The sequence below is a fragment of the Zophobas morio genome, unplaced genomic scaffold (genome assembly GCF_036711695.1).
Source record: "Zophobas morio isolate AGI-343-1 ecotype UQ-CSIRO unplaced genomic scaffold, CSIRO_AGI_Zmor_V1 ptg000386l, whole genome shotgun sequence".
Lineage (NCBI taxonomy): Eukaryota > Metazoa > Arthropoda > Insecta > Coleoptera > Tenebrionidae > Zophobas > Zophobas morio.
In genome coordinates this window covers 91569-111766 of record NW_026972490.1, presented here as the reverse complement: position 1 = coordinate 111766, position 20198 = coordinate 91569, and the positions used below count along the sequence as shown (strand labels likewise).

General features: G+C 32.8%; 2 protein-coding genes across 2 annotated transcripts; one reads left to right on the top strand and one right to left on the bottom strand.

The window, feature by feature from the left end:
* Window positions 1–12963: 12963 nt before the first annotated feature.
* LOC135120492 (hybrid peroxiredoxin hyPrx5-like) lies at window positions 12964–14186 on the top strand. The gene is made up of 6 exons (XM_064044797.1): window positions 12964–13005; window positions 13077–13171; window positions 13237–13410; window positions 13466–13684; window positions 13739–13990; window positions 14064–14186. The coding sequence occupies exons 1-6, from the start codon at window positions 12996–12998 to the stop codon at window positions 14133–14135; spliced, it is 822 nt and encodes a 273-aa protein (XP_063900867.1). The 5' UTR covers window positions 12964–12995; the 3' UTR covers window positions 14136–14186.
* On the bottom strand, window positions 14173–15390 carry LOC135120493 (uncharacterized). Its single transcript, XM_064044798.1, has 7 exons — window positions 15337–15390; window positions 15167–15283; window positions 15016–15096; window positions 14841–14956; window positions 14663–14771; window positions 14431–14561; window positions 14173–14354 (listed from the first exon to the last, which is right to left on the bottom strand). Exons 2-7 carry the CDS (start codon window positions 15273–15275, stop codon window positions 14247–14249), a joined length of 654 nt encoding a protein of 217 aa, XP_063900868.1. The 5' UTR covers window positions 15276–15283; window positions 15337–15390; the 3' UTR covers window positions 14173–14246.
* Window positions 15391–20198: the final 4808 nt, after the last annotated feature.

The following is a 20198-nucleotide window of genomic DNA, read 5'->3' as shown; positions in this document are numbered from 1 at the left end:
GACTTCTTTTCCGTACGTAAATACAACGATACGCTCGGGGCGAGGGTATTATGCACAGCTATTTTATAGACTTCGAGAAAATTAAAAAATTCTTTGGCACTTCTCCGGTAATGACAAAATTAAGTATCATAGGAATCAGCTGCGTATTTTTGCTTAATGTAATAGCTGGCATGAGGCGGTAGTAATCCTCATGTGTTATAAAATTATATTTGGGCAGGGGTAGATTGCTAGCTTCTTTTAACTCGACCCACCTTTTATCAATCGTAAATTCAAGCCGGTGGGAGCGACCTTCGAAGTGCCAGTAACCCTCCTCTTGATTGTAGAGAATAGGATTAATATAGTTGTCAATCATAACCGTGTCCCAACCATCTTTAAATATTACTGCGTTAACTTGGGTAGTGGGGCCCTCCAAATCTGAATCATAAATCGCATTGATTTTTCCTTCCCAATTTTCAGGGAGATTCGAAATGTCTCTTGAAAACTTTTATCAGGAATAACTACTGTTAATTCGGGAGACAGTTTTTCCCATTCATCGTTAATTGCAAGTGCCAAGCAACCGGAAGTTTCCTGAGTAACTCTATATCTCCAACAGTTATTATCCAGGTCGAAATAAACCATTTTTGTTTCCTTTTTCGAATTTTCAATAAAATAAATATTATTCGAATTATAATCATATTTGTGTATATATTCTAAGTTACTGTTTTTAATATTATAACCCTCACTTCTTATTTTGATACCTCTCAAAGATATCGAGTCATATTTAGCCATCTTTCTAGGGATAGGCACGTCCCCGGCTCCTCCTTTGAGCCTCATTCTTTCCCAAATGCCTAAATTTCTCGTAGTAAAATACCGTACCAGTAGTCCTTATGTTAAAAATTTTTACCATTTTTGTAATCAAAAGAGTAGGCGCTACGTTCTTTCTTGTTTACATTTTCCACCAAGTATTCGACTCCGTCTACATCGATAAGTTTTTGCAAAATTTGCTTTTGAACTCATTTTTCCTCAGATTCGGCAAAATTATCCTCTAATTCAAAGCTACCATCTTTTTTTAACTGAATGCTCTCGGTTTCTGAAATAGATTCCCCGTTTTCATCTTGTAACTTAAGTTTTTCTTCATAGTTTTCACCCAATACTATAGTTTTTCACATCTTTAGTAAGAGATTTATCAATCTCTCCCTATAATTTTCTTATTCCAGAGTTAGTTTTAGAGACTCGCCCAACTATGGTACTGCATTCAGTATTCCGAACGATAAACGACTTCTATCCACACTCTTGCCTTGCCGTAAATCATTAATAGCGACACCAAGTTCTGAGAGCGACATTCCTATAAGGAGAGCGTTGAAAATAAGGAATAGGGGAAATATCAGTGAAAACGGAAGAACAACGACCGAGGCAAAGTAAATCCGAATTAAATTTTTTTTTCTTAAATTTATCCCTGTTGGACACAGTTATATTTGGGAAATTATTTTTACTTTCCTCCATTATATTTTCTGTAACAACATTAAATATACTTTTTTCTTGAGAAACAAGCTTGCTTACTACTTTTGTTTAGTCCTTACACAAATTTTCTAACAGTTTTCTAACTTCATCAGCTTTTTAAAAGAGAAGTGTACAAGCAAAGCTCTCCTCTTCTTCTCATTTTAACTTAGTTTTTTTTGTACCATAAAAACATCTTAATCGTATTATTAAACTCGTGCTAGGAAAATGAATTTCCGCTTAAATATAGAAGCACGACCGTCAGTTTTGTTTTCGATGCAACAGGTATCAAAAGAATAAATCTCAAGACAATTATAATACCACTATAATATAATAAGATTGAAGAGAGGGAGAAACTCCGCTCCATAAGTAATTCAAGAGGTACTGGTTTAAACAGTCTAAAGAACTGAATGCCTAGAGCTTCATTTTTTTTCGTAACCACCTTCTTTCCTAGTGCTTAAAGAAGGAGCTTCGTAATGTAATAAAACAATTTTTAAAAATGCTAAACGTAGTTGACTTGAAAAATTCTGGAAAGGGCTTTTCCAATATTTGTTCAAATGGGTTTCATATATATTATTAAAATCAATGTTTTAGCTAAACTTTCGATAATCTCCGGATTTATAGACCACTGAGTTTATGGTGTAAAATCATTTTTAACATCACTTTTGAAAATTGCGGAATACATGTAGCCTGTCTCATCGTAGATGGGTGATTCCGTTGTATAAAGCTCTCCGTAAGCTACAAAAGAATAAGTTTTACACGTTATTCCTGTTTTCATTACATGGTCGTTAAAAAAGTAAAATTAGGCCCGCCATCTCGATCAAAATCTACTTTGTGGAGCTTAGCGCCTTTGCCCATATTGCCTTTAATACTATCATTTCTATTCCAATCAATTTCTAATAAACAAAAGGCTAAACTTTTTACTATTGTTCCATAGGATACATTATTTTGTCTTTTAGCGCAAATAACAGAAACGGGTTTGTTATAGTGACATTAACATCATACAGGTGAGCTTTAACATTTTCCTCTAATACATTTTTCGCTTTCTCTAAGGGGTCTTTAATATTTCAAAAGAGAGGTCTATTGGAAAATATTTATATGTATGCATGTTTTATAGGAATCTCGAATTTAACTTAAGTAACTACTTACCAGTGTTTATTATAATAATAACAAAAACTCTCCCAGTATGACAGCTTAAGAAAATTTATAGAAAATAAATCACAGATATGGTGACAACATTAATTATATATAAATACCCATCTTTGAATCTTACAAATGTTGTACCTCAAATGTTTGCAGTAAAATACTGAAAGTTACTTTTTTTTTTTGTAGAATCCTAAGCTAACTTATACTTCACCCCTAAAGTGGTAACTTCAGGGGTGCACGAATTGACATGTGCCTTAAAAAAATACACCCAAATTAACTAATTCTTAATTCTTTTAAATAGGTGTTTAAAAATGTTAGAGCAAATTTGTATGCAATGAACTTCGTTTTAATAATAGTTAAAAACTTTTTTAGATGTAGATTTAAAGGAATTAGTGTTAATGAACTGATAACACATCAGCACAAGGTTTACGGATTAACTCAACTTTAGTAAACTAATAACCGAATTACCACTTAATTTAAGCTTAAATGGGTACTAACAGTATTTTCGAGGATATTCTAAACTGCACCGTTTATATATATATAGTTATTTTATATGATATCCTTAAATCACACCCGTAGTTATCGAAATAGGCTCCCCCGAGATCAACCCTCCAACTTTATTACGTAATATTTATCAGTTGGAAAATTTTCAAGAATCTTCTAGACGAAAACTTAAAAACGAACCTCTGAAATCTAATTTTATCGTGCTTTTCATTGAGTTAGTAGCTAACTTTGATATCACGATCATTCAATCATACCAAAAGGCCTCTACCGCTGTAATTATATATAAAATCATATCTGCCGACGGAAGTTGGAGTCTTCTTCAATTCAGAAAACAGCAAAAGAGGGAGTCTGCGTCAACTCGGTCCCCTGAACTAAGTGATTGTTAAACAACCTTGAAAAAAAAGTTAAAAAAGCCTTTTCACGCTTCATAGCCGAGAATGATAGATAAGCTTTCTAAACTAGGAAATAACAACAGCCCACGTTTTTGTTAGCAATTCCTTAAGATTCTGTAAAGAACGGACAGAAATAGCATTGCTTACCATTAGGGTCGAAAACCTGAACTGTTTATGACGGCTAAGGAACGGAAGTCTTTTCTCAGTGTCTCTTAATCTAATGCCAACCTTTATTCCTTCAGCTAGGAGAACTACCCTCACACAACTTTTATCCTCCTCTAGTAAGCAAACCGCTAAGGGACATACAAGCTTTGAAGAAGTACAATCATTATTAACACCTTCTCAGCTAAAAAGGTCACCAGGATCTGATGGTATAAAAAACCTCATGCTAAAAAACTTACCTGTGTCGGCCAAAAAAAAAATCTTACTCTGATAATTAACGCCACTTTTAGTTTCACAATACTTCCGGATCAGTGGAAAGTGACACTGTTATTTTGCTACCGAAGTTATAACCTTCCTCAAATCCTGCAGACTATTGCCATTAGTCGACTATCTTGTGCTAGAAAAGTAGCAAGGCAGTTACACTAAAGCGATTACAAAATTATGAAAATCAATTTGTTTTCAGAAGGTACCATTCTACTAAGCAGCAACTTTGAGGTTCACCGAACCTGTGATAAAGAAATTTAACAGGTCCACATGTGCTGTTTTCTTATATATTGGAAGGCTTTTAATAGAGTTTGGCAGCGCAACCATATTGAACAGGTCATGAAAAAGGCTAAACTAGATATCATATAATACTTAATTATCTGCCGGAAAAGTCGCCTTTTCAAACAGGACAAGCATCAACTTAGTATCACCACTATTAAACCAAATATGGCCTACGCATCTGTGGCGTGGTACAAAATATACTGAGAACCATTCTAGGTGCACCATTGCTTGTTCCAAGCTTTAACCTTTAACAGGACTTAAATATTGACACCCTTCCACAATTTTATTAACGTACAGTAAAAGAGTATTATATAAAATTTTCGGCTCAGGCTAATCCACTATTTATTCAAGAAGTAACTTACGATACAAATTTATACAAGAAGTACATGAGACCTCAACATTAAGTAGATTGCGTCTGATGCTTCAGTGGCCACTTTATTAACCTTACTACTCTATCATCCGAATGATACACCACATCAAAATTATATTAAGAAGTATCAGAGACCTTATAGAAAGAAAGGCCCGGCTATAACATAAATAAATAAATATAAAGTTAGAGATGTTTTTTCGTTGCTCTCTGCTTTGTGTTGCTTAGTCTTTGGGCCCTAGTCTATAGGTTTGGAATAGTTTTGTGATAACTTTTATTAAATATAATCTATATAATAAATTCATACATATATATATATATGTATATGTATAGCCCATCAGTAAGTTCATCTTCCTAGTAATCAATTAAAAATCTAGTTGTTAGTAAGCATCTAGTTAATAAAAAATATTTGTAATAAAGTTAATTATTTTGACAGTTAACTTTTTTAAATTTAGTGACGAAGATGCAGTGACTTAAGATTGAGGTGTGCATGCGTTTCTCTTGTGTGTATGCGCAAGCATACTTAAAAAACTTATTCTGCTTTGCATGAATATTACATTTTATAAATTATAGTTTAACCTCGAATTTCAGTATTCACAACTAACTTTTCATAAAAAAATAGTCAAAAACTTTGTAGCCCCAATATAACGCTTCAATAAAGTACCTAATATATATGTTTTACTAAAAAGAGAAAATGAGTAAGAATTAAATAGTGTATTTCAGAATAATATGAATTGGAATTATTTAGAATACAATGATTTTTTGTTTTAAGGACTAATACAATTTCTTAATAGTTCGGTGAACATAAATATTATATATTATTAATGGATTTTTTCAGCTAAATAGAAATAGTTAACACTTACTATTATTATCCACCCTATTTAATTAGATAAAATTATAACACGTTTTCAAGTTAGTTTTAGTTTTTTTGTTTATTTTAATTTTACATCAAATAATTAAAAAAGAAGTGATAAACAATTAGCATGCAAATTGAGAGAATCGCATAATAGTAAATTGACCATTGAAAATGCTGTTTTATATTTTGCGGAGTGGAGCGGATGCAAGGGAAACTACTGTTTATGGTGAGCGGAAGAAGCGTCCGTTAACGTTAGCGCCGACACATATACTTAGAACCGAACAACAAAAGCTATTAGAACTGAGGACTATTTCCCACCAAATTAAAGTAGAAGAACTTCGAAAACGCAATCGCGTTAGTCATTGTCACCGCTGCCAAATCTTTGGCCACTCTGCAAGCTTTTGCGCTGCGGTACGTCAGTGCGTCAATTACGGTGAGGGCCATTCGACCGCGCACTATAGCAAAACACGAGACTCTCCTACTAGATGATCGAATTGCACTTAGGCTAGTACCGCTAACTACCGGGTCGCATAAGTTATCCCCGAAGACCTTTAACTGCTCACCAACCTACGCGACCGCGACATTTAAATGATACCATAGTCCAAACAATAACTTTTACTACCCGCCTAAGAGCGAGACCGCACCAAGCGACCCCTGCGAATAATCTTAAATTGAAATGCAGACTAATTTACTCAACGACAAGAACAGCGATTGCAACCAACTTCTTTTTGCAACGTTTAGAATTTTTTTGCACTGGCTTTTAAATTTTAAACGCAACGTCCAGAAGAAGAGACCCGTGTTACAGGATCTATCGAACGCGAAAAAATAGTTATCTGTGTCAGCGAAATACTTTGCTACGTAACGCCAGGATCGGTTGTACACAGTTGTAGAGGTGTAGCTATCCTGAGCAAACGAAGCTTCCAACACAAATTAATAGCATTACCAGCTCTGCAAATAGTCGAGACAGGTTGTATTACCCTCAACCTAACTGGACTGGAGCCTACGCCCGTGATTGCAACCTATATGCCGAACAGCCCGTTACTCACGTTGTTCGATCTTGACGTTCTTTTAATATACATGACTATCCGGCCAAACATCCTGCGTGGAACAAGCGGGTTGAGAGTCCTAGGACAACAACTGCCAACACACACGGAGAGAAATTTGCGCAATGGGCGTGTTAGGTATCGTATTGAGGCATTGAATGAATTGTCGTAGGATTATTTGCCTGTCCTGCTCTAAATGGGCGACGAAATGGAAGCATTTAGACATCATATACTTTTCATTGTTGAAAAAGTGGCTGCTTGCGCCAGAGTTAAAATCGATCCGATCACTAAACATTGGGCTTCCAATTTGGTCTACATTCCCTTTTCTGGGTAATAACCTAATGCGATACCACATCTTTAAGTACTTAGAAACTCTTGTTTTTTTCCTTTTCAAACATTAATAATTTATGACCATTTCATTTGATTGCTGCAGAACTTTTCCTGGGAGCTACGATAATTCAGTTTACCGAAGTGCTTATATAAATCCATCATTGATTTAATTCTTTATAGAAAAAAGATTTTCGGCCTGATGGAAAGCTTATTCATCTTTAATGCTAATTCGGTTGTATTTGCTTGGTGTTGTTTCATCGTCACCACCCAAAAGATAGCAGCTTCAATTACTTAGTTTGTCAATTAAACAATTCCTGTTTAATATAACATTCTGCTTAACATTGGTCCACACTTCACCAAAAGGAAGTGCTCTTAAGAACCCTCGTGAGTTCATTCGGTAACTTATGTTTACCTCGCGAACTTGGTTTTATTCGCGTGCACAACGAATATCACCTTTTTCTCGTTTTTTCTCGTTTTTCAGTATTGGTCAGTTCCTCTTTTGGAAGGCTCATTCCTTTTATTACCACATTAAACTTGTAGCACAAGTCAGCCCACGATGCATACCATTTCAACTTAGCTCCATCTGAGTGATTTCCGCGGGGTTCCCTGACTACATTCATTAAAGTGGGGTTAAGGGTTGAGGAAATTTCTGGTCATGCAGAGACAATTTTCCTTCCGTCATTGCTCATATATAGTGATGGCCTCAATAGCTTCAATGCTTACTAAGTAAGCTTCAATATGAATACTCCAATTGGGTCAATCAGCCTCAACCTTTAAAGTTTTTATATGTGAAATAGAAAATAAGGACATTCTCAACGGAGAGCTTCACTACTAACCTGTTTAAAAGTATACTTGTGGAGAAAGGAAAATATGTATTTTATTAGTAGTTTTAAGATTTAAAGAAGATATATGTATAAATATCGAGATAGAAAATAGTCCACTTAGACAATCGACTAGCAGGCAGGCGCAGACGCGCTAAATGAAATCCTTGTGCGTGAACAGCAAACCACACGACCGAATGGTTCTGTTCGGTAGATGTGAAAGGCTTTAATACAAAATATAACAAAAAAAATCTTACCCAAACCTTAATTTAACTATCCGCCCCCTGACTTATAGCTTTTAAATACCAGTTTCCCTCCCATCTTACAGTTTAGATACGATACCGAGTGGTTCGGAGGACGGAACAATATCACCATCCCAGCATGAATCCAGCTCGGGTTTTTCTGTTGATGAGGGATCCCATCCTTTTTCTCAAAGTGAGCTCAATTAGAGATTAGGCCTTTCCAAAGGTGCAACCGTATTGCTAGAATCAAGACTATGAAATAAAAAAAACTTGCTATTACCTTAAACATCTTTCTCGTAGTACAGGCTCATTTTTTTAAGTAATAATCTTCAAGGACTCAAAAAATGCTTTGAAGTAGAAAATGAGCCATTTGAGTGGCGCATAGTGATTGATACTTCTAAAACAAACCTCAAAGTAGTCTTACCGCATAATGGAAATACATTTGCGTCAATTTCTATGAGACACCCGGGGCATTTGGAAGAAAAGTAAACGGTTCGCTATGATTTTTTAAAAAGTTAACTACCAAGAACTTCGGTGGCCGGTTTGTGGAAACATAGAGTATTAACTGGCTTGGGGCCAGCAGGCGGGTTACCTGTGGGACAGTCGAGCCAGAGACTTCCATTGGACAAAAACTTGATTACTTTAAGTAGGTTTAATCCCCGATTAATAAACGTAATTAACACGACCTTGGTCCCACCTGGATAGGTTCATTACCACCTCACCATATGAAGAAATTTGTACAATCGCTATCGAAAGATGGAAAATGTATCACATATTTGTGTATTAACTTCCCCAATTATCTCATATCAAGTTGAAAGAGTGAGTTTTTACTGGCCCCGAATAAGAAAAAAAAAAACTGATAAGTTTCCTGGACCCCTCTACAAAACCAGTGTACAACGCACGTTGGGCTTCAAATTGACTGCATATAAAGCTCAAATTTGAAAGCTGAGCTTAAAAGTTCATTTCTTACACTCCCATGTCGACTATTTTCCCGAAAACTTTGGGAGCCTATAGCGAAGAGCAGAATTTCTGTAATATCGAATGACTCTACCAAAAAAGATAGAATGCAAAGCTGACTACTCCTTGATCATCAAGAGGGAAAAGGAAAATGGGGAGCGAAAGCGTGTTTGGATGAGTATCGAAGAGAAGGAGAGTGACCACGGTATGTCAGATATATCATGAAGGAATTATTTGTTTAATTATTAGAAATAATCTGTTTAATTCAATGTAGTAAAATTAGTGATTTTTTTATCGCTATTATGATATTTTACTGTAAACTCCTAAAAATCCTGGATACAGCTGAAAAAAATTTAAATTTGCAGTCAGCATTAGGTTGCATATTCTATTTCACTCCCTGAGGGTTCTATTGCATATTTTCCTTCACAGTACTTTGTCATAATGAATTCACCTAAGGTTCGATAACCAAGATTACTTCCTAGTAGAAGGTACTAGTTTAGTCCTAGTCTAAGGTTACTAGTTTCTTCCTACTCGATTGACTAGTTTCTAAGCAGGTTCTTCCACCTTGGTTTCTCAACCCTAACACAGGGAACTAAAAGCCAATGGTTATAAATATTGCCTACCAGGGCTTGTTTCAAACTTAGAGCTTCGGTGTACTCGCTTCTAACGAAATACAAAGCTTTCCATAGAGATCTTAGCTACAAAGTCATTCGCTTGATTTACCTGTTATTAAGCACCTCGTATAATGAGAAGAATCTTGTCCATTTTGAACCATACTCATACTAAAACCTGAAACTCGTCGCAATGTTCCAGTATAATGTAACAAAAAGGAAGACTTCAGGTACATTTCTTGGCCCCGTAGGCAGTTATATCATCCTTAAAAATATTCTGTTAACATAAATGATTAGTAAGAGGTACTAGTACTTAGTTAACTTACATTTTTCATCAAATGCCTTTAATTATGGCTGTAACATTCTCATTATATAATATACGGTTTGAAGTAGGCACAACTGAAGATAGAAATTAACCAGCAGTAATAAGCATTGAGAGCTTCTAAATTTAGTAAATCTAGGGAGGGAGATATCGTACTTTTAAGGGGATGAGGTGGGGAGACAGTGATTATCTTACGCTAATTACCATTGTACGTTTGTAGTGCCATTTGAGGCATACGTTACGGACTTGCTAATTACCGGCCCCTATTATTAGCTAATAAAGGAATATTGTCTATAGTTGCATTTCATTTATTAATGGCAGTCCTGAAAATTTAAATCTCGTATGTAAGGTACTTGATTTAAGGGCTGAATATATTTTAAAATTAATATTCTTAACGGTGCAAGTCTTAAATTAACTTACATTTTACTTTGCGCCGAGACATGATCTCTTTACTCCTCAATATGCGCCTATACACGATGCGTCTACAATTCATTATGTAATACGCTCCACTAACTTGAACACTAGATACGCCGTCATCTGAGACAGCACTGTAAGACAGCACAAATCATTGCTGGAATTGCTGACAAGCGCATTGTATCTTGTACAATACAATACTCTAAAGATGGTATAAGTATTTTATAGCTAAGAAAATTTATGTTAAGCGCAGTATACTACTTTAGGACGATAAGATGCATTTAAAACTCCTTAGACGCAAAAACTTTTATAAATCTTCTGGAAAATCACAAATATTACCATTCTCGCTGTGCCTTATAAATGAAAGGAATAATGATTATAAAATGAATATTTAAAAGTAAACCAAGACTTCTCACCGAGAATACGCAGTCTTCGCTACAGGATACCGAGCACCAGCAGAGTTCAGTTATAACTCTCTATATATTCCCTCCAATCGTTTATTTCTTTCATTCTAGTCTGTCCTTTTTATTATTACTAGGTATTGTTTTATAATTATTTTCCACTCTTTTATTTTGTTTTTAATAATTAATGAGTTATAACGCAAACTATATAGGCCAATAAAATTACAGACAGTGTACAACGTGAAGTAGAAACGCAATCTTAAAAATAAAAAATTTTATGAAGGGGTAATAAAAAATTTGTCAATTTTGATTTGAAATCTTTAATGCGGAGAAAAGTTAAAAAAAAAATTTTCAATATTAATTCGTCCTTTATATAGCGGTATGCGTAAAGTTTTTCTCTTAACGCAAAGATATTTTGTGACAGCCTGTATCTTACGTTTGATAGCATATAAATTCTGTACTGAACAGTTCACTACTACACCGTCGGCGTCTAATTTGTTATTAAGTCTCAGCACTCATCAACTTTATTAAGCGTACCTCCTACGCTTCATTGTCGTAAAAGCATTTTATTAATAGCTTTTTTGTAAGGGACAGTAGTAGAAAAATACTCTAAACAATCCTAGAATTTAGAAAGACAAAATTATATATATAGGCGCTGAAACGCTTACAGTTTATGTAACATTGAAACCGTTGACCTTTTCCTTTGTATACCCTTTGAACAATTAATATTATGCTAGTCTGCCCACTTCTATTATATACATCTTAGTTTTTTTTTGAAAGTTTTTATCCTTGATATAATTTTTTATTGATATGCTTACTTTTTATTAGTATTAATTTCGACCTTAATAAAATTATAACATACTTTTTGTACTACAAATAAATATTTATTTTATAACAAACTTCTTTAAATTTTATCCTAATAACATTAAGTAAAGATTATTATTCTTTTTATTTTTTCATTAGATACAATTTTTTATAATAAATATAGAGAATATATTTGAGATCGAATGTTATCTTGATCGGTATATCTACTTAATAACCGAGTCTTCAAGCTAAAAGGAAGACAAAACAGAAAAAAGCAGATTAAACTTTTTTTAGCACTGGCCTATTGCGTTCGGTATTCTAAGGTTTTAAATAGCACAATCTATAAGCAGGAAAGAGCACATCTACTGGACCTTATAACGTGACTTTTTAAAAGAAATAGAAATCAATTTGACTCTATCAGGTTAGAATTAAATAGCTTATATAACATATAACCGCCCTAAATATTAATAACTGGTTACATGATCCTAGGACATTGCAAAAACAAATATAGTAGTTGAAAATAAGTGTTTCTGCCGTATGCTATTAAGTGATCCGTATCTTAATTGCCACAAGGTTTAGGAGGTCGTTTTTTAAGTTTGATCATTTGTTATATTTCTCACCACCCCAAAAAGTAAACGCTCGCAAAAAGCGGACAGAAAAATCATTTAATAGGATGGTGAGTCTAAATAAAATCAGGCCTCTTTTTCATTTAGCAGATATTAGTTTTAATTTTTTATAGTTTCCTAAGCTGCATCATAGTTTTCACACACTTCGAGGCTAAAATGCTTCATGAACTGCAGAGACTTCAATAAAATTATAGCAGACTTTATATCATGGTAAAAGACGAGTCCAACCTGATTTGAAAGTTTAATTTCTCTGAAGTTTTATTCTAACAGTTACCTACAGCAAAAAAAATGCTTGCTTTATAAAGTAGACTTCTTACTAACAGTACTCATTATGAGTATCTCTTCTAACAATGAAAACTGTATTTGTTTAATATTTAAATTTAACGAGTAATGCTAAGTGAAAACTCCAATTCACTATATTAAATTTTATTAAAGTAGAATTACTAGTTAGTACAAGGCGCGCCACATACAAAAATACTAATAGCGCTGTCTAAACAGAAGGTACCCTCTTCTTCCCTTTATCCACCCAAAATATTGAATTGTGCCTAACAAATGAGAGTACGTTTAGCCTAGAGTATTTTACACCTTAACACTGACTTTGACAGAGGCCGTAGCAGAACAATTAAAAATAAAGTGGGAGCGAGGGAGAGATGGGAAAAAGAAGTTGTTTGGGAAATTTCTTTCTTTTCCTTTAACCTTTTTATTTTTTGAGTCTTCGTCATGGCTAACTCTACTGCGAAGGGCTGGTAGGCTATAAGCAGCTGACGGGGATTTAACCTCCCATGGTGTGAAAAGAAAAGTGTTTATAGTTTGGGTTGGCTACATTTCGCTTTTTAAGCCAATCGTTTTTACGTAGTATAACTGATTATAAACCATTGGTGGATATATTTTTTTAACCTAAGTTGGAGCCTTATTTTTAACCAAACACTACGGCAGAATTCCATTGTTACCGTCCTTCCTCTCTGGTGGCCTGCCATGCTCAGAGGTAGTTTCTTTGTTTTTTCTTAAGCCTCTTTGTTGAGCTTTTGCTCTTGTTTCAACTGCTATTACATACAGTACTCTTGAAAGCAACGTTGTTGCCAACCCGTGGGGGAAAATGTTTTTTCTCGACTTCTTTAGCCAGAAAAGCCCTTAAGAATTCTGAGGGGCAGGTTTAGTAAACCCTATAAGTTAGACTGCTCAAAATACAGCTATTAACTCTTTTACAACATAATAGAAGGTACCGAGCGTCATATGGCCAATAAGAGTCGGAAGTAAATGGGAAAAACTTAGTTCGGATGAATTGTTTGATCAAAAAACTGTTGCTGTTCTCGCTCTTCCAGGGGCATTCACTCAAACCTGTTCATCTAACCATCTTCCTCGTTACAATGAATTGGAGGGGCTTTTTAAAGTACTTTATTTAAGTATTCATCTTTATACACCCTAAATTTTATCTTGCCTTCTAGAAACATGGCGTTGACAAAATAGTCTGTATCTCCGTTAATGATAGTTTTGTTATGAATGAGTGGGCTCGCTCCCAGAAAATTGATAAAGTTACTCTTGTACCAGACGGAAACGGAGAGTTTACCGAAAAAATGGGAATGCTCGTCAACAAAGACTCGCTAGGGTTTGGAAAGCGATCATGGAGATATTCCATGTTAGTTAAAAATCGGGTCATTGAAAAGGTTTGGGCTCTAAATCACTGCAACGTCTTCATTAGTATATTGTTATAAAAGTAGATGTGGATCGAGCGCGAAGTTGAGGGAGATCCCTATGAAGTTTCTGACGCCGAGACCATGCTGAAGTACCTCGACCCCTCTCGCGAAATCCCCAAAGCCATTACCATCTTTACAAAGCGGGGATGCCAGTTTTGCCAGGAGGCTAAGAGGCTGCTTGACTCAAAGAATCTTCACTACGAAGAATTAGTTATTGGAGAGGACTTGACCCCCACGGGATTACGTGGTGTCTCTGGAAAAACTACAGTGCCGCAGGTGATTTACAGTTACCATTTTACTTTTAGGGTAAATTTATATAACAAAGTTATTGACTAAATTCTAATATTAGATTTTTTATGGAGGAAAACATGTGGGCGGTCAAGAAGAACTTAAAAAGTTTTTAAAAAATATATGTTTTTAAGGAAATATTTTTCCTCACTTGAATAAAAGAAATTAACAATTTTTTATTAAAGATTTCTTTTCGATGTCTTTACTAGTTCCAAAACAAGCATCCATACAAAAAGATACATTTTTAAAAAACTTCGTCGTCCCCATCGCGAATTTCGGTCTCTACTGCCATTTTTGCATAAGTAGCCAGCTCAAATTCGTATTGTCGGATTAAATTAAAATCTACGAAGGCCTGCGAAAAAAAGTTATATTTAATCGGTAAAGCATTTTCACTAATTAAAAAAAAGCGACTGGTCGGTATAAGGAACCTCGGGAGGCGCTAAAGCGGGAGTGGCTATGAATTGCAAATTATTATCGTTAGCCAGCACTCTGGCAAGTGCGAGGAAAGGTTTCTCCATATTAAAGTTACTTTTTGCGGAAATGTCATAGTAACTCATTTCTATGTTAGTTCAGATTTATTAGTCACCAAAAAGCAAAAAAATTGTAGACTAGTAGAAATATAAAAGATAAGAGATAGTTTATATAACAGGTTTCTTTAACTTTTCTTTTTGTGATAATCAATATGTTTGGGTTTTACTTCTCGCGCAGGCAAATCAACTTTATTTCCGCACAAAACGGAAGGGATATTACCACAGTAGCGTGTTACCTCCTATCGGAGGAGCAATTAAAAGTTTGCTACCCCTTATAAACATATAAAAACTTAAATTTTTAAACAAACCTGGTGCCAAAGGGCGCTATGGTTGTAAGTTGAGCGATTGGTTAGATCAAACATAACGATGCAACACTCGCCTCCAGCGAAATAACCTTCGCGAACAGCTGAAAACTTGTCTTGCCCTTGGTTATAGATTATATATATAAATAAAGCTATCGAAAAGTTTCGGAGTTTAATATACCAGCAGTATCCCAGACCTCAAATTGTACTGGCCCTAAATTAGTTTGAAAAAGCAAGAAGTGTATTTCCGCTCCAATGGTAGCTTACATAAATATATTAGGTTAACAAAGTATATTTCTTAACCAAAAAATATTGTATAAAAAAATTTAAACCATTATATCTCGTTTCAAATTCCCCTGTGAGATGTCGTTTACAAAAAGTTGTTTTGCCAACACAACCATCTCCCACCAAAAGAAGTTTAAAATGCGGACCACCAGCCATGTTATATTCTTGATATAAATGAAGACCAAGCGTAGATAATATACACAAGATAACTGAAAACCACTCTTTCCACTAAAACATTTAGTGAAGGCAAGCCTGATATTTATTACCACGGGGCCCTCTTAAAGGATTAAGTATCTGTATTTAACAGTAAGATGCTGACTTTTGTCTTAATATAGTTATTATAGATTGTAGCTGAAGCACTTAATCAAAAGGGCTGTAATTGGCTGATTATAATTTTTTTCTTTTAGCGGTTTTTCTCTTAGTTTCTGCCTCCATTAACCTCGCCTGTACAATAAAATGTTTTAAATTAGAGCGCTTTACACTAAACATATTGTAGTTTTATTATAATTTTAAATTGTTGATATTATAAATAAAAGGGAGAGACTATTTTTTAATAACTAAAAGACTGCTTTATTAAAGTAATGCTATCTAATTAAGTATTGTAAAGTGCTTCATCACTATCATTATATCCACTTCTATCGTGTAATACCATTACCACTTATCTTATTGTTCTGTTATTGTAAAGTTTGTTTAATACTATAAAGTTGATGCAGAAAACCGAATAAATAAATGTACTTTTTAATATTTATTAATTTAATACCGCTGGTTTGAAGTATCAAAATGACGTTTTATAGAAAACTTTATTGTTGATATGTTATCTAAGTCATGAAGAGTCTCATTGATCAATGTTCTTGAACCACTAACCTATTCCTCGCTTAACGCCTAACTATATAATTATAAGTTGAAGCATTTTTGACTATCATATGTAGGTATAAAAAAAATTCTCACAATTAGAAAAAATTAGTATATACAATAAACTAAGTCAAACCAATAGTCTTCCTTTAAAAAAATTTGTATTTTTTTTTTCATCATTGAGTTATAAGATTATTTAGCAGACGTTATGAAGAATGTAACTTTAACGCTAATCTTATAATTTTTAGATTTTTATGTTTTATTTTATATACTTAAGCACATAAAATTACTTCTTACTATTTGTTACAATATTTCATATATTTATTAAAGTTTTTATATTGTTATGAATGTTTATTATCCTCTTTTTAAATAAATAAATGTTTTTATGTATAATATTAAGTTAATTTTAATTGTGAAAAAATTTTATTAGTTATTGCTTTCTAATTAAAAAATTTATTATTTTTATTTATTAAAAAGTTATTTTATCTATTGTTAACTTGAATTATTTGACGTTCCTTATATATGTATAAAATATAATTTTAGTTAATTAAAATATTTAATTTTTGCATATAAATTTTTCATTATATTTTTTAGATTATATAATTACTTATATTTAATTTATAAAAGGATTTTTGTAAAGTTTTTATACATTATCAATTATCATATTATATTAGAAATTTAGTTATTATTTTTTTATTTTGCGAAGTGTTTTTATTTGTTTATTAATTTATATTTATATTTCTTAAAGTCTAACTTTTTAACACTCTTTAACAATTTTTTCGATAATGGTTGTGTAAATAGTTTTTGATAATTAGTGTAATTCATTAATTTTTGTAAAATGGGTTAAAGCAAATACCCGAAGATCTGCAGTACATTTATTTGATCATTTTAAACCCGTTGAAATAAGCCTCCTTTTAATTTAAAAAAAGAAATACTTAACCTTGATAATTTAAGCTTATAATAATTTTACTATTTTTTTATAAATGTCCAATGAAAGATCCTGACCTTCATTGCTTTCGTTTAAATAACTATTAAAAGGGTGTACGTCTATCTTATTAACAGTTCCTGAGTTTTTTTTAAAAATTCAGGTTTCAATAAAAGGAATTCTATAAATATATGTCAATAAGTTATATATTGCACCAGCACTTGAGCGTCGCATGAAAAGGCAATAAACCACGATATATAACTAATATATGGTTAATTTGCACCAGGTATTTCGTTTAGATATAATTAACCAGGTACAGTTTAAGAAACGGTTGGGGGTAGTAGCTTCATTAGGGTTAACCATGAGTTATTTTATACCACGATTTTCCACCATAAGGCAATTTAACCATAACTAGGATTTTTTATTACCTTTTCAAAAACTTTTGTTCAACTGATTTAATATTCTTTAATGAAGGTTGTTAAATTTATCGATTGACTGTACTATCTTAGAGTTTAACACTAGTTAAAGATTTTTAGCAAATATTTTTGGTTCTTATTATAAATTTAATAATAAGGTTTATATTAACCGAAAGCAAAGTAATATTTTCAACTCATCGCATAATATTTTTCGACGACAACAAAAGTGAACACTTTATATCTCTATTATTTTAGTATTGAAAATTATTTAATCAAATAATGACGTGGAAGATGTAAAACTAGATAATCCTGGGCTAATTTCTTTGTGAAGGTTTGTACCTAGTTAATTTTTCCTGCCCTCTCCGGATAGGCATTCACTTTCAGTGTAGTCAAATATTTCTCTCCTCCCACTTTTTTTGGCTGTGTTCTTTGCTTTTTGTTGGTTACTGGGTAATCGAAATAGAATCAAGTTAACAAGTCTGTGGGTTGATTATTTAGGTGAATCTTGCCGTGAAAATGCAAATTGATTACTGAATTTAAGCGGAAATATAAAAAAAGGAAGAAAGAGCAAGAAGTATACATTGTCAACCTGCAAGAGCTGAGATGTCTTAAATACATGGTCATGTTTAACTAATTATCATAAAGAACACCCTAATACTACCAACTTGTTTAGAAACGTTCCGTCTATCACAATTTTCATATGAGGTTTATGATGTATTAAAAAAATCAAAATTTTGTTTGTCAAACAATTGGTTTATTAATGAGCTATGAGAGGAGGGCCTCTAAAGATTGCTAACCACTTGATACTAGGCTAAATTATATAAGTTTGTCTAGTAGTGATGTTTAAGAAAGGTTTAATTTCCTATAAAATGCAAGTGATTTTATTAATCAGTTAATCTAATTAAACTGGGGATTTCAGTATTTACTTAAATTTTTATTATATTATACTTTCATTAACATCTTAACGGAAAGAATGGTAACTGGCTCTGGATACTTTCCTTTATTCCATATTATAATGCTAAACAATTGAAACCAGCCAAATCGATTGTGACTTTCTCGGTAAGTTGGCATAAAAAACAAGAGTAGCCCTTAAGCTTACTCTAAATATAAAAAATATTTTTGTGGTACCGTTGGGATGTAATACTTGTTTGCGAATACACTAACCAGAATAAAATTTTATTGAATAAATAGCCTACTTTGACAAGTTCTTAGATGACTTCATTGCTCAAACTCTATTTCCCTCCTTAAAGGTATTTGGGTATGAACATCCAATACTTTATTTTCTTAAAAAGGTATCGTAACTTGAAAACTAGCTAACAAGCAAGCTGTTGTAATTCAGATTACCAAACTTTATATTAAATTTTACTTTGATTTTACTTTGGAAAAACAACTATTAGGGGATTGATCGAACCTTTCCTATGGTAGTTTTTAAAAAATTTGTTAAGTGAAAAGTTTGTTGATCTGAACTTAAAAACAAAATAAACTTTCATGGTTAAACTTATAATAAAAAAAGAATCTCTTAGATATATCCTCTTCGTTAAAAATCGTAATGTTTATTATTACATTTAAGATTGATCTTTTTGCCACCATTCAGTTTACTTACAATTATTTGTAAAAATGATATTGCCTTACCATAACGGGTTATAAATTAACTTCAAACTGTTTTACACAGTTGTTATAGTATACCTAAAATTTGGAGGAGTCATGGTAAAGTGAAAGTCAACTATGAATGTTGCTGTTCTATTGCGTACTTTTTTCGCTAGTAGAACTTTACTCTAGGGAAAGAAATAGAATGAGAATACTAAGATCGTAGAAATAATTTTAGAAGAAGATTGTAATACATAATTGTAGAAGAAACATAAAATTTTTAAGGACAAAATTTTATTTCAAGGATATAGCAAATTTCGTTTTAGCCGAGAAGAAAACGTTTAACTTTTATGAAAATACTAAATTGCGTGATTATTATGAACAAATATGGTAGGTAAAAAATTAAGACAGTTCAGGCGTCATTATATTCATAATTTGATTTAACAAATCATCTAAAAAAAATGTAAGAGAGAGATTATTCAAATGTATAACAGTATTCGCCAGTCGTGCTTTTAAACAATGATTTTTAATAAGAAAAAGGGGCTACCGCAAGCACCTGGTTAGCTTTTTTGGCGATAATAAAAAGAAGAACTCATACTTCAAAAAATTTTCATCTTATTTAAGTATGGACCTTTATAATATTATTACTTATAAAAGTTGCAAGAAATAAATTTATGTATCACTTTTACAGTGTTAGCTTTCTACAATGCCAAAAAATGGGCTCCCACCTTTGAGGGATAAAGAATCCGATTAAATTCATGTTTTCGCAGAGAATAAAATACTTTTTCTTTTCAGTCAGCTACTAACGTAATTCTGCATCTAGTTTTAAAGTTAATAGTTCTCATTAGGGAGCTACCTGTTATCCATTCTTGTGGGGTTCTTAACGTTAATGTTCTTGTTTATTCTGTGGCAACCACCGTAGTAAAATGTAGTCCATATATTAGATTTGCAATTTATTACGTATGTTTAAAACTTTTAATTTATTAAATATGTATAAATATCCAAATCTGTCTCGGTAGGTTTGTATTACTTACCTAAAGCTTTGTGTCAGCGGTTTTAAGGTAGACAAGTTTTTAGATGAACCTCTAAGTAATTAAGATCTGGCGCGCTGGAATTAGTGAAATTTCATTTAACTTATTACTCATTTACCTACATAAAAAAAAATTTATTGTCCACGGTGTATATGTGATTGCAATATTAAAATTTTCACACATACTACTATAACTTGTTTACACTAGTCACCTTTATAAATAGTATAATTTTAATTGTCAACTATAATAACCATTTAAAAATGCACCT